General features: G+C 34.3%; 1 protein-coding gene across 3 annotated transcripts in view; it reads left to right on the plus strand.

The window, feature by feature from the left end:
• PTPN4 (protein tyrosine phosphatase non-receptor type 4) overlaps positions 1 to 13,993 on the plus strand; it is a 223,384-nt gene that overhangs the window by 99,041 nt on the left and 110,350 nt on the right. For 2 of the 3 annotated variants that reach the window (XM_046018960.1, XM_046018962.1), the window contains exons 4-9: positions 499 to 541; positions 619 to 718; positions 5,153 to 5,197; positions 5,466 to 5,518; positions 5,888 to 6,008; positions 10,449 to 10,536. In XM_046018960.1, coding sequence (XP_045874916.1) covers positions 499 to 541; positions 619 to 718; positions 5,153 to 5,197; positions 5,466 to 5,518; positions 5,888 to 6,008; positions 10,449 to 10,536 — 450 coding nt within the window. The remainder of the gene's footprint in view (positions 1 to 498; positions 542 to 618; positions 719 to 5,152; positions 5,198 to 5,465; positions 5,519 to 5,887; positions 6,009 to 10,448; positions 10,537 to 13,993) is intronic. The other variant, XM_046018961.1, reaches the window with a different exon arrangement.

Genomic DNA, 13,993 nt, shown 5'->3' on the forward strand with positions numbered 1-13,993 from the left:
TTCAGGCCCTGCATTGGGCTCTGTGCTGGGTGTGGAGTCTACTTTAGAAAAAAAAGAGAAGAAAAATCTTTCTCAAGAGTATATTTTCATGATGGGTAGTTAGATTTTGTCTGAAGGAGAGTATAAGGTCAACTAGATTTTTATGAAAGATACCAAGAATTCTAAAAACTTGCCACACTATTATATAATATAGTTAAATTAACAGGACTCACTTCAGATTGCTATTATTAAGGATTTTTCTTTTTGGAATAGAGGTTACTATACACTGTATAATTTCATGGGAAATTCAAATAAAAAACTCAGCGCTACCACAAATACATTCAGTACTTTCTAGTGTAATTTTGCTATACTTGATATGAACATCTGTAAATTATTTTTTCCTAGAGTGTTTTCAATATGCAGTTTTTAGCATTGATCTTCAAGTATTACAGATTTGCAAGAATTGATATATTATTTCCTCAAGGGAAAAGAAATCAGTTTTATTTATTTATTTTTCAGCGGTGGCTGGATCCAAACAAACCAATAAGGAAGCAGCTAAAGAGTGAGCATACATATTTACTTGACATTTTACAAGTGTACTTTCTAAAGGTAAAGGATTAATATAATTTGATTAATTAGAACTGCTTTTGTTAATTCTAGGAGGATCTCCTTACAATTTGAACTTTAGAGTCAAATTTTTTGTAAGTGACCCCAACAAGTTACAAGAAGAATATACAAGGTGGGTTTATAGAGCATATTTTTCCTGAAAATATTGTCAGAAATGTTACGAAATTTTGAAATTATTTAGGTAGAAATATTGTCATGGTGTGTAATTCTGATATTCCCAGTCATCACACAGAATGGATTATGGATCTTTCATGTTTCCTCCCCTCTTGGATGGCTGGGAGGGCTTTAGGAGATTGGAGCCCCGAGGCCGCCCCATCCAGCCATGAGCAGTCTCCTGAACCATATGAAGTTAGATTTTTCTACTTGTAAAAAATGGTTAAGAAGTACCGCTGTAACCACTGGAGGTAATCAGATGATAACATAATTGTATCCAAGTGATGCTGCATAGTGAGAATTGTGTCTGCTTTTTTTTTATTTTATGTAAAAGCATATTCTATATGTATTTTATTTCTATTGAGAACGTAGAATTTGGAAAAAATATGTAACCATTATGTGCAAGAGTAATGGTCAACAGGTACCTTTTTTTTCCCTCTGAAAATAGAATCTGTTGTTCCCTTTTGCTAAGATTCAAAGTCTTTTTTTTTTTTTCCTCCACCCCTACCATTTTCCTTAGAAGTATAATTAACATACATTGCTGTTAGTTTCAGGTGAGCAGGTACCTTTTTTTAAGGGATGTTGGCAGGGATTGCACCAGTACACTTTTAAGTGCCCACTTTATTGTCCACTTTAAGTCTGCTCTTGACTCACAATCTGATTTTGTTGTCACTTCTGTTTGACAAAGTGTACACAAGAATGACTCAGATGAGCATTGTTAAAGTGTATGAATGTTAGGTGAGCTGTTTAAGGTAGAACTGGGAATAATTACAGTGTGGTATCTGTACCTGAATCTTGTGTATTGCTTGAAAGACAGAATTAGTAATTAGTTTTTTTAAAATGACTAAATGAAACATTAGCATATAAAACCTTCCATAAAACTCTCATATAAGAATATAGGTCAGTGATTATATTCAGAATTACTCTAAAAGGTAGGTGCTAAATTAGCAATCTGTACTTAAAGCTACCTGTAGATAGGCTGGGAGATGTTACTGTGATGGCCATTGTTTAGAATACTGTGGTGATGTGAAGCAACAAAAGAATAAATTAAAGATTTTTAGCTGTATCTGGCAATCCTCAGGTGTTTATAAAATAGGGTTTTCAGTAGACCCAGGTAAGAAAAGTTAGATTGACATTCTTGAGAGTCCTTTTCTGTGTGTTTGTTGGGGGCAGGGTGTTAACCTTTTTTATGACAGAATTTAGCAATGTAGGCCTTGGATTAGGTAGTCTTAACATTCAAAACTAATAATATTTCCAAGGTAATTTATCTTGCAAAGCAAAGTTGTATTATCTGAATAACCTTCAGTTTAATATTACAGCTCTTAATCAGTCAAGTTTTGTTGTTAAAGAACTAAAATAACAAAACCTTTTATCTTAATAAATAATTCTTAGTATTGTAAAACTTTCCCTAATTTTGGCTTAACTTCAGGGAAACGATTCTGAATTAATGAAATTGTAAATTATAAAACATTTTTAATTACATTTTACTATTTCCTGGTAAATGTAATCTGAAATCAAGTAGCAGAGTATTCCATAATCAGTATTTTTGTAATTAGAGTTTTAAATGTATAAGAAATATTTGCAATTAAAAGACCAATAATTTAAAATTGGATTTCTAATGTTTTTAATATTTATGAAAAGTTTGTTAGCATAGCAATTAAAATACTCTCATTTGCAGCCATATTCATAATTTATTTCACTCAAAATACTGTATTTGAATTTCTTAATAGAGCTTGAATGTGTTGATTCTTTTATAGCCTGTGTTTAAAACATAGTCAAGGAATAAATGTATCTCAATGATAATTAAGTCATAATATCTTCATGAAGTAGAAGAAGGGAAAGCCAAGTTTGGTAGTAATCAAGCAATTACTTCATGCTCAGTCTGTTGTCTAGAGCATTATCTTTGTTTTCACTAAAAATAATGTATTCTTTCGAAAGTCCTTTATGACAGAATGACCTAGAGGCTTGTAACTGGTGGTATTTGGTAAAATGAGTTTTTATTATATTTCATTATATATATATATATACCATAGAGTATATATCAATGAATCTCTACCCTCACTACAGCTTAGAATCACTTAGGGGAGCTTTAAAACATACTGGTGCCTTGGTCATACCCCTGAGATATTCTGATTTAAATAGGTCTCAGATGGGGCCTGTGCATAGACATTATTACAAACTTGCCAGGTGATTCTGTTATGCAAGCAGGTTTAAGAAATACCTCTTTAAAATTTTAGTGCTTGATAGCCTTAATGCAGTGGTCATGATTAATAATTAATAATATGACAACTTCAGCCACATTTGCTAAATTTTAAGGACTAGTTTAAACCCACAAAATAGGAAACATGCCACACCTCCTTACCTTGAGATTGCATTCTAGATAAGTCATATGAAAGAGTGGACCTAACAGAGCCTACAGGTCATTTGGTATTAGCAGGTGCTGGCATCCTTAGAATTTGGAGTTTTCTCAGGAGTCGTGATACTACAGATGACATTTCTTTGGTACCTTTTTCATGCTTAGGTATACTCAGTAAATAAAAAGTGCTTATGGTATTGGTTATTGTCTGGATTAGAAAAGTTGTATTATTTTTACAGATTAAACATATCATTTCTATATTTACCTCAAACATTTTTAATCTGTTTTAAAACATGCATTGATGTGGGTGGAACTAGAGGCTATTATGCTAAGCAAAATAAGTCAATCATAAAAGTCTTAATTGTCTTTAAAAATTGTGTTTTTATCACCTTATTTAGGGCCTATGGGATGCATATACTAGACAAGTGATACTCACCGTTTTTTACAAATACAGAAACGAAGGTTCAGCCTTTAAGTGATTTTCTTAAAGAGCACTGGCTGGTTTAGCCAGGACTTGAATTCTGCTTTCCATTTCAGTCCTTACTGGGTGATATATAAATAAAATTCAGCAGTCATAGGTATTATGTATATAAGATTTACAATATTAAGAATATAAATGCCTGGGGCACCTGGGCGGCTCAGTGGGTTAAAGCCTCTGTCTTCGGCTCAGGTTGTGATCCCAGGGTCCTGGGATCGAGCCCTGCATCAGGTTCTCTGCTCAGCAGGGAGCCTGCTTCCCTTTCTCTCTCTCTCTCTCTCTCTCTGCCTGCTTCTCTGCCTACTTGTAATCTCTGTCTGTCCAAAAAAAAAAAAAAGTTTATTAAAAAAAAAAAAAGAGAAGAATATAGATGCCATTTCAATCTTAACTATAAGATTTGTTCCTACCAGGAATCTTTAACTTTTAATTATGAAACCAAGTAAGCTAGATAGGAATATATGGTCTTAAATTGAATACGTAGGTAATATATATAATATTACATATTAATTCTCACAGGGAGTTACCTACTTCATTAATATGTGAAGCCAAATATTTGTATCAACTTAAAAAAATTTTTTAGGGACTATCTGATTCTCTGAAATCCTTAATTACATTTTTTGGCATTTTGAATGTTGTCATGGAGCTCTTTAATAATTTTAATCAGCCACACAATTGAAATTGTTAAACCTGATTTTTGATTCTTGGAGTATGTATACTTTTTTCAGTGAGATAAAATAAAGTCTTAAATTCCCTGTTTAAGCATTTTTTAAAGGCACAAAATTTGGTCTTATGCCAGTGTCACACAGCACAGATGACTTGTTGCAAGCATTGACACATCTCTGAGGGAATGACTTACTAGTGGGGACAGGAAGACAATACCATACCATCTTATAAGCAATCTCAGCATTCTTTTTAATAGAAATTTATATTTTTGTTGGTTTTAAAGGACTTTAGGTACTTGACAATTCTGATGGTAGGGAAGGGAGCTTAAGTTTTTGTTTTGTTTTGATTCTGGTCATAAAGAGCTTTCTTAAATCAAATGAAAATGGAATGGTGCTTTTCTACATTTAGCAGCTTCCAGCAGCATAATGATAAGATGACCATAGACCTGTCTCTGCAGCTGGCATTCTTTCTCTGCAGAAAGGATGACTTTCTCTGCTTGATCTCTAGTTCATTGCTACTGTCAGCTCTCCTGTGTCTCTGACTCAAATTTTGGACTGCCCAGTTCTAATTTTTGCAAACACCAGTCTTCAGAGTATTCTCCCTAATCTTTCTCAGTCCCATAACTCTTTAAAGATCTTGAGTTTTTATAATAGAAGCTAGCGGAAACAAGTTATTTGAAGTACAGAATTTTGTTTATCAAAGAATTCTAAAGATTGGGATTCATGAATTTATGAAAACTTATTTAAAAATATCTTTACATGTGCTAATATGTAGATTATAAAAGCGAATATTTAAATATTTCAATTTTATTATTTAATATAAGTATACAATTTTTAAACCCTAGATGTTGTGATTCTAGTAAATGCTAAATGCCATCTCTTGCTCTTTTTTTTAAGGTACCAGTATTTTCTGCAAATTAAACAAGACATTCTTACTGGAAGGTGGGCTATTTTAAATTTTTAATAATGGACTTTGAAAGTACTTTTAATTGTGTATTACTTAAGTAACTCATGATCATTGCAAACAAAGTATCTATTGAAAGATGGTTATATGCAGTATGAATTTTTTTTTCATCAGATAAGTTCATTAGTTAATAGTTAAAATGTAAGTCATGGAACTTCATATGTGAATAGTATTATATATATTAAAGTGCTTTTGAAATTATTGTGTTTAACCTTGGGTTATGTATTTTCTGTTTTGTTTTATTAGATTGCCCTGTCCTTATAATACTGCTGCCCTTTTGGCTTCATTTGCTGTTCAGTGTAAGTCTGAATCCTCTCTTGAGTCACATAGTATGTGATTGCATGGTCTGTGTTGATAATACAGAGTCTCTAATAGAGGAGTTCTTTAGACATAAGTTACTATACAGAAAAAAGTGATTGCAAAGGGAATATAATAGAAATTCAGCTAGTTAGCAATTACTTAGATTTCTGGAAAAAAAGTTCTTCTGACATTGTTTGAAACCTAGAAGAATGTTAAGTGTGTTGTTATAACTTGCTTACATGGTAGCTAGCAGTTAAACAAATACTTAACTTCCAGAAATATAATGGACTACACGACATTGCTGACTTGGCTATTAGAATTAGAAAATTTGTTTATTAAATTGTGACTACTTTCCTTCCATGTAATAGCTGAACTGGGAGACTACAATCAGTCAGAAAACTTGCCAGGCTACCTCTCAGATTATTCTTTCATTCCTGATCAACCTCAAGATTTTGAAAAAGAAATTGCAAAATTACATCAGCAACATACGTAAGGATTTGTTTATTTTTCTGCTTATTTCATAAACTTCCCAAAGACATCTTTTCTAGAGAAATATTTTAAATTATTTCTATGTGATTGTTATATTTAATTAATACACAATTTGCTGTTATATAAAGTAGTAGGATTAATGTAAGGAAATGTGGGTTTTCTATACCAAAAAAAAAAATCATTGCTAATTTCACAGAATTATATGAGGCTTTCATTTCTAGTGAGAACCACAAAACTATGTAAACAGAAATTTGCTATTGGGGTGCCTGGGTGACTTGGTTGAACCTCTGACTCTTGATCTCAGCTCAGGTCTTGATCTCAGGGTTGTGAGTTCAGGCCCCATGTTGGGCTCCATGCTGACATGGAGTCTACTGAAAGAAAGAGGGGTGGGGGAAGGAAGGAAAGAAAGAAGTGAGGGAGAGAGGCAGGAGAGGGAGGGAGCAAAAGAGAGAGAGGGAGGGAAGGAAGGAAGTTAAGAAAAAAAATTGCTATTATTTGAAGTTGACAGTTCTTTAAGTAGGAATTTTAGAATATCAGTATTATGTTCACAGATCAGTTGTTACAGATCAGTCTACTTAGTAGTTCTTTCTTAGTTTTTAGCTATGTGAAAGGAATCATTTGTTGGGTAATGAGACAAGAGGAAAAAAGTAACCTTATGTAATATTAAATTAATAATTAAAAGTCCTTTAATAAGTAGCATTTTTTCATTCATAACAATATTCAACTTTGATATTTTGTGATTCTTTTTTTTTTTTAAGATTTTATTTATTTAATTGACAGAGAGAGAGATCACAAGTAGGCAGAGAGAGAGGAGGAGCAGGCTCTCCGCGGAGCAGAGAGCCCGATGCGGGGCTTGATCCCAGGACCCTGAGATCATGACCTGGGAGGAAGGCAGCGGCCCAATCCACTGAGCCACCCAGGCGCCCCGATATTTTGTGATTCTTAATGTTTTGTGACATAATTTGTTTCAAGAAGAGATTTTTTGCATTGAATAGGAAATAATATTGTTTATTGGTTTGCTCTTGCTTTAACATGCAATTCAAAATGCTCAACAGTGGGACTAAGACAGTGTTGCTCATTGGCTAAGAAAAAGTTTGAACTAGAGAGCCAGACTGCCTAGTCTCAAATTCTGGTTAAGACAACTTAACTATCTTATAATCTTGGCCAAATTGGTCTCCTTGTTTCTGTATTTTGTTATATATAAATTGGGGGTAATAAAAGTATCTATCTCTGGAGTTAATGTAAGGATTAAGTGAGTTTGTATATACAAAGTACTCAGAACAGTGCCCAGCACATTAGGTAAGCATTAAAGAAATACTAGTTCTTAATAGTAAGGAAACTGAACTTTCACTTGGTAATGGCCCATGTATCTAAAACAGGTTGGCAAACTTGCCCACTACCTATTTTTGTATGGCCCATGAGCTAAGAATGATCTGTACACTGTAAATGTTTGAGAGAAATACAAAAAGAGGAATAACATTCTGTGGCATGTGACATTTTGAGAAATTCCAGTTTGGTGTCCATATATGAACACTTACCAGATCATAGATTCCCTTATTTGTCTTCATATCTGTGACTGCTTTCATATAGCAGTGGAGTTGAGTAGTTAAATCGCGAGACCGTGTGACCTGAAATCCCAAAGTATTTACTGTTCAGCTCTTTTCAGTAACAGTTTGCTTACCTTTAATCTAAAATAAGACTAAAAAAATGAGAATTTCAGTAGACTGACCTAATGTTGGTGAGGGGACTATTTTGGTCTAACAGTAAAAATGCCATTTATAATAAAAGTTTTACACATAGTATATCCAAATCAAGCATTTAAAGATAAACCAGATTTTTAAAAAATTTTCCAGTAATGGAAAAATCTCTTCTGTAAGGAAAAAGTTTGACAAAATATTGGTTATATATTATATTTGGTTTAAAGAAATGATTCCTCAGATCATTTAACAAAAAATAGAATCATCCAGTTTAACTGAGGAGTAGGGTGTATGGTGGGGAGGTAGAGTCTTTGTTTAACTTCATTGAATTTTACAGAAAATTGAGGTATATGTGCTTGTTTTAGGACTCCCATTTTTATGATCATGCATTGGCAGGCTGTTGGCTTCCTTTTCTGGAATCATTAGTGAGTGAAAGGTTGATATGTTTGTAATTTTGTAATTTGTTGTTTTTGCTCTGCTGTAGTTAGGGTAACAAAAGTTGTTAGAAGCATATATAATATAGGAGTAAATCTGTTTTGAAAGCCTTTGCTAGAGCAGTAGTTCTCAAACTTGTGTTCATAAGAATCACCTGGGACATTTCTTAAATATAAACGATTTGGATATTATCCCTTCTATATCAGATTGTATACAGCAGTACTTCTAAGCCTATCTGTGATGAAAGAGTGATTTTTCCCCAATCTGTCATGGAATGAAACTTCTGAAAGGTATAATAAAATTGAATTAGTAGGAAAGTAGAATAGACAGAGACATAAAAAATTACAAGTCTTTGTTTTTCTTATTAGATTCGAGAGACTTGAAATTACTCTGCCAGAATGCTGTGAAATATAAAAGACTCTCTCCATTTCTATACTTGTTATGAATCAACACATGACTGTACACCATACGCTAAGAATCACTGCTTTGGAAGTTATCTGAAAATTTGCATGTTTTAGCAGCAATTGTGTGATTTAAATGCAGATATAGTATATGGGCCAAATTCTGAAATTTTTGAAAAACACTTCTTTTAAAAAGTCAGAGAGCAAATGACTTTATCAGCCATAAGAACAGCTAGGGATATTTATTTATTGATTTTATTTATTCATGTATTTATTTATCTATTTTAAAGATATTTTTTAAAAAGATTTTATTTATTTATTTGACAGACAGAGATCACAAGAAGGCAGAGAGGCAGGCAGAGAGTGAAAGCAGGCTCCCTGCTGAGCAGAGAGCCTGATGTGGGGCTTGATCCCAGAACCCTGGGATCATGACCTGAGCCGAAGGCAGAGGCTTTAACCCACTGAGCCACCTAGGTGCCCCTATTTTAAAGATTTTATTTATTTATTTGCCAGAGAAAAACGGAGAGAACGAGACAGCAAGCATAGGCAGGGGGAGCTTCAGACAGAGGGAGAAGCAGACTGCCCGCACAGCAAGGAGCCTGATGTGGGACTCAGTCCCAGGACCCTGGGACGATGACCTGAGCTGAAGGCAGCCACTTAACCAGCTGAGTCACCCGGACGTCCCAAGTAGGGACTTTTAAAACCTCATCCTTTAAAAAAATATATATATAGTTTCCAGTTATACAGTTATATTCATTTCAGGTGTAAAACATAGTAATTCAGCAAGTCTGTCCCTTATGCTACACTCACAAATGTAGCTACCATCTGTACCATACAACGCTTTTGTAATACCATTGACTGTATTCCCTATGCTGTGCCTCATGCTTCCTCATGATTAACTCATTCTAGAACTGGAAACCCATATCTCCCGTTCCCTTTCACCCATTTTTCCTATCCCCTTTGGCAGCCATCTTTGTATTTCTGGGTCTGTTTCTGCTTTTTGTTTCTTAATTTTTTAGATTTCACATATAAGTGAAATCATATGGTGTTTGTCTTTCTTAGTCTGACTTATTTCACTTAGTATCATATCCTCTAGGTCCATTTTGTCACAAATGGCAAGATCTCATTCTTTTTTATGGCTGAGTAATATTCCATTATGTATGTAAACCACATCATATCCATTCATCTGTCAGTGGATGCTGACTTGCTTCCATATCTTGGCTGTTAATAAATACTGCTGCAGTAAAGATAGGGGTGCATATATTTTTTTTGAATTAGTATTTTCATTTTTCTCTGGGTGAATACCCATTAGTGGAATTACTAGATCATTTGGTATTTTTAATTTTTTGAGGAACCACCATACTGTTTTCCACAGTGACTACACTGGTCTGCATTCCCACCAACCGTGCACAAGGGTACCTTTTTTTCCACATCCCCTGGTGTGTTCTGGAAAATAAAATATTCCACAAAATAAAATATTTCTGGAAAATAAAATATTCTACAAAATAATGATTTGTGTCCTGAAAATGTATCCTCCAGGTAAGTTAGATATTACTGTGCAGAACTAAGAGGAGTAGTCATGCATGGTATATTATAAAAGGTTCAACTAGGGGCACCTTGGTGGCTCAGTTGGTTAAGTGACTGCCTTCAGCTCAGATCATGATCCCAGAGTCCTGGGATGAGTCCCACATCAGGCTCCCTGCTCCTTGGAGAGTCTGCTTCTCCCTCTGACTTTCTCCCCTCTCATGCTCTCTCTCACTGTCTCTCTCTCAAATAAATAAATAAATCTTAAAAAAAAAAAAAAAAAGGTTCAACTAGAATGCTAAAATTTTTCCAGGTAAGTAAGCTTTTTTTCTAATTTGGCCATATTTGTGGTTGGTTTAATTTTAAACATAATGTCTTTACAGAGGTTTATCTCCTGCAGAAGCAGAATTTAATTACCTGAACACAGCACGTACCTTAGAACTCTATGGAGTTGAATTCCACTATGCAAGGGTAAGTTAAGAGAACTAATTTGATGTTGTTGAGTTAGGCTTCGTTTACTCAAATATGAAAGTTTTTATTTAATGCGCTTTTAGGATTAAGCAAATGGAATAACTAGTGAGTGCTGTCAGCATAGTTGACTGAATGGAAGTATTTTCACAATTACTTAAGATTTAATACCTGAAGAGAGGAGGAATAGTTGAAGTGGGTTTTTTCGTGTTATTTTTCTTCAAGCTAGTGTTCTATATTATAAAGATAGTTTTTGAAGACCATAAGAGATAATAAAACTATATAGAAAAAGTAGAGTTTTTTGCATTCATCATCATTATAAAAGATGAGGTGAACTCAGTGAGGCTTGTGTTGTTTTCATCATTTGGTGACATCATTATAAATTTTTATTTATGAAGCACAGAATGAAGTATATTAACATACTTTCGTTGTGTTTCTCCTCTGCCACAAATCCCTTTATTAAGATGGATTTTATAGTCATTGGCTTCTTCTACACAGAACTCTGTAACAACTTATTTATTGTGTCAAACTTGGCTGCTTCCAGAAACCTTTTTCCGCTGCTGTAGGCATATTTCTAAGTGGCTATCCTTCATTTGTGTGTCTCTAACTAGATTCCTGTCATGATCTCTTCATCAAGAGGTTATAGTCCTTTAGAAGTACCTGGAGTACAGCTTTTCTACATGACCAGTGAAAAGCGGAATTATGGGTAATCACTGGTTGAATTGGTAATAGGTTTTATATACTCCTGGGACAAATTGCCAAGCCTAATAAGAATAACAGCCTAAAAGGGAGTTTAAGTTTTCCTTAGATAGATATTTTAAAAATTTATTTTAATGTACACATTCAATGTTCTGTTCTATGAAGTGGTTTTATTGTTTAGGGCCTCACCTGACCATATTCTTCTGGAGAGGAGTGTTAATTCTTACATTTCACAAAATTTATGTCAGTCTCTCCTTTAAAAAACCAAATGACTTGCTTTCCTCACCTGACTGTATCTAGTAATTCTGAATGCTTGTAACTTGATAATCTGTTTGATTCCTATTAAAATGTGTAGGTTAAGCTCTCTTGAACTTTTTGTTTTCTTTAAAATGTGCTCCATCCCCCCTCAATCCCTGTTTGGGGGTTATTTATTTATTTATTTTTTTTTTTTGAGTCAGACTTTATTTATTTTTTCAGCTTAACAGTATTCATTGTTTTTGCACAACACCCAGTGCTCCATGCAAAACGTGCCCTCCCTATTACCCACCACCTGTTCCCCCAACATCCCACCCCTGACCCTTCAAAACCCTCAGGTTGTTTTTCAGAGTCCATAGTCTCTTATGGGGGTTGTTATATTTTAACATAGTTCTCCAAAATATAACATAGTGGTCAATATTTGTACAACTCGATTTTGTTTTTTATCATTATAAAGTTTCAAACTGTGGAGCTTTACATATGTGAAGTAAACTATGGTTAACAATAAAAAGACTACTAGGGGCACCTGGGTGGCTCAGTGGGTTTAAGTCTCTGCCTTAAGCTCAGGTCATGATCTCGGGGTACTGAGATTGATGCCTCATAGGGCTCTCTGTTCAGCAGGGAGCCTGCTTTCCTTCCTCTCTCTCTGTCTGCCTGCCTCTCTATTTGTGATCTCTCTGTCTGTGAAGTAAATAAATAAAATCTTTAAAAAAAAACCCCTAAATTCAGTCATTTTAGTTCTCAGTTTTGTAAAGGTAACGTACTTTGGTATCTGATCTCACTGACTGCTATCAATGAAGTACAAAGAGTGTTAAGACTTTTTTTTTTTTAATTTAAGTGACATGCTGGCTCTCATACATAACTAACCATGTTATTTATTGATTTGATTAAGAATTTTTTATTTGATTTGATTTGATTGAGGATTTGATTAGGAATTTTTGTTGTTGTTAAATTATTAGATTATAAAACCCTTTCTAAGAAGGCCATAAGTGTAGAGTAACATTAAATTAATTTAAATTTTAAGTGATCAAAGATATTTAGAAACGTATTTGTACTGATAAAAAAATGCCAGGAAAGGATGTTTCTGTTGTGTGTGGATACCAAGAACTTAAGAAGAAAACATGCAGATGTTCATTGAATGTGAAGGGGAATTTTACAACACCCTGAACAAAAAGGAAAAGGAAAAAAAAGTGGAAGGGAGAGTATACATAAAGAGAATACTTAAGTTTTAACTCACTGTCACAAGTGAAAGTGTGTGAAATAATATTTTATTTGGAAAAATGAGGTAAGATGTTTTCTGACTGCCTTCAAAATGTAGATTGAAAATCAGAAAGTAGAACAAGTTATTTATAGCAATCTGCAAAATATAAACAGGGTTTTGAGCATTCATTGAGGTGGGTCTGATAGGTGCCTTCCACAGTGTTGGTGCTAAGGGTTATTTAGTGAGCAAAACATCAATTATTCCTGCCCTCATGGAGCTTGCAGGATGGTGGGGGAAAAGGAAATGGAGCATGCATTGACAATTAAATATGTGAGGACATGAAGGGAAAAGTACAGAATACTATGGGATTATATGACAGAATATCTAATCCAGCCTGGGAACAAAGAGTAGGGAAGGCTTTTTAGAAGAAGTAATTTATTGGGGCGCCTGGGTGGCTCAGTGAGTTAAAGCCCCTGCCTTCGGCTCAGGTCATGATCCCAGGGTCCTGGGATCTAGCCCCACATCAGGCTCTCTGCTCCATGGGGAACTAGCTTCCTCCTCTCTGCCTGCCTCTCTGCCTACTTGTGATCTCTGTCTGTCAAACTAATTAAAAGAAAAAAAAAAAAGAAAAAGTAATTTATTGAAGCCAGAAGAATGAATAAGAATTAGCCAAGAGAATGGTTTTCACTGTAGACCATCAGTATGAATAAAGACCTGAAATCAAGAGAGATCATAGCATATTTGAGGAAATAAGAACATTTTGTATATCTAGAAAATTATGAATAAGGGAAATGGAAATGTAGAGGAAAAAAAGGAATGATAAAACTTCAGGATAAAAAGAAAGATTTGGGGGGAGAAAACGGGGTATTTTGTTTTTTAAAATAACATAGTATTTGGGTTTTGGGGTTTTTGGGGTGAGTGTGTGTGCGTGCGTGTGTGTGTGTGTGTGTGTTGTGTAAGTTTTAGCACATGTGTAGATTCATGTAACCACCACCACATAGTCCATTACCCCATAAAATCTTGCTCGTGCTACTCCTTTGTAATCTAACCTCCTTCTCCCTAATCCCTGGCAACCACTGGTCTATTCTCTGACTCCATAGTTTTCTCATTTCCCCAGTGTCTCATAAACGGAATCCTTTGTTATGTAACCTTCTGAGACTGGTTTTTTACAGTAATGTGTTTGAGATTTATCCAAGTTACTATGTTTTTCAATAATTAATTCCTTTTTGTGTGTAGTCATTCACCCATTAAAGAACATCTGGATTGTTTCTGGTAGTTGTGTTTTGTTTTTGTTTTTTTATTAAT

This window comes from Meles meles, chromosome 9 (genome assembly GCF_922984935.1).
Source record: "Meles meles chromosome 9, mMelMel3.1 paternal haplotype, whole genome shotgun sequence".
NCBI lineage: Eukaryota > Metazoa > Chordata > Mammalia > Carnivora > Mustelidae > Meles > Meles meles.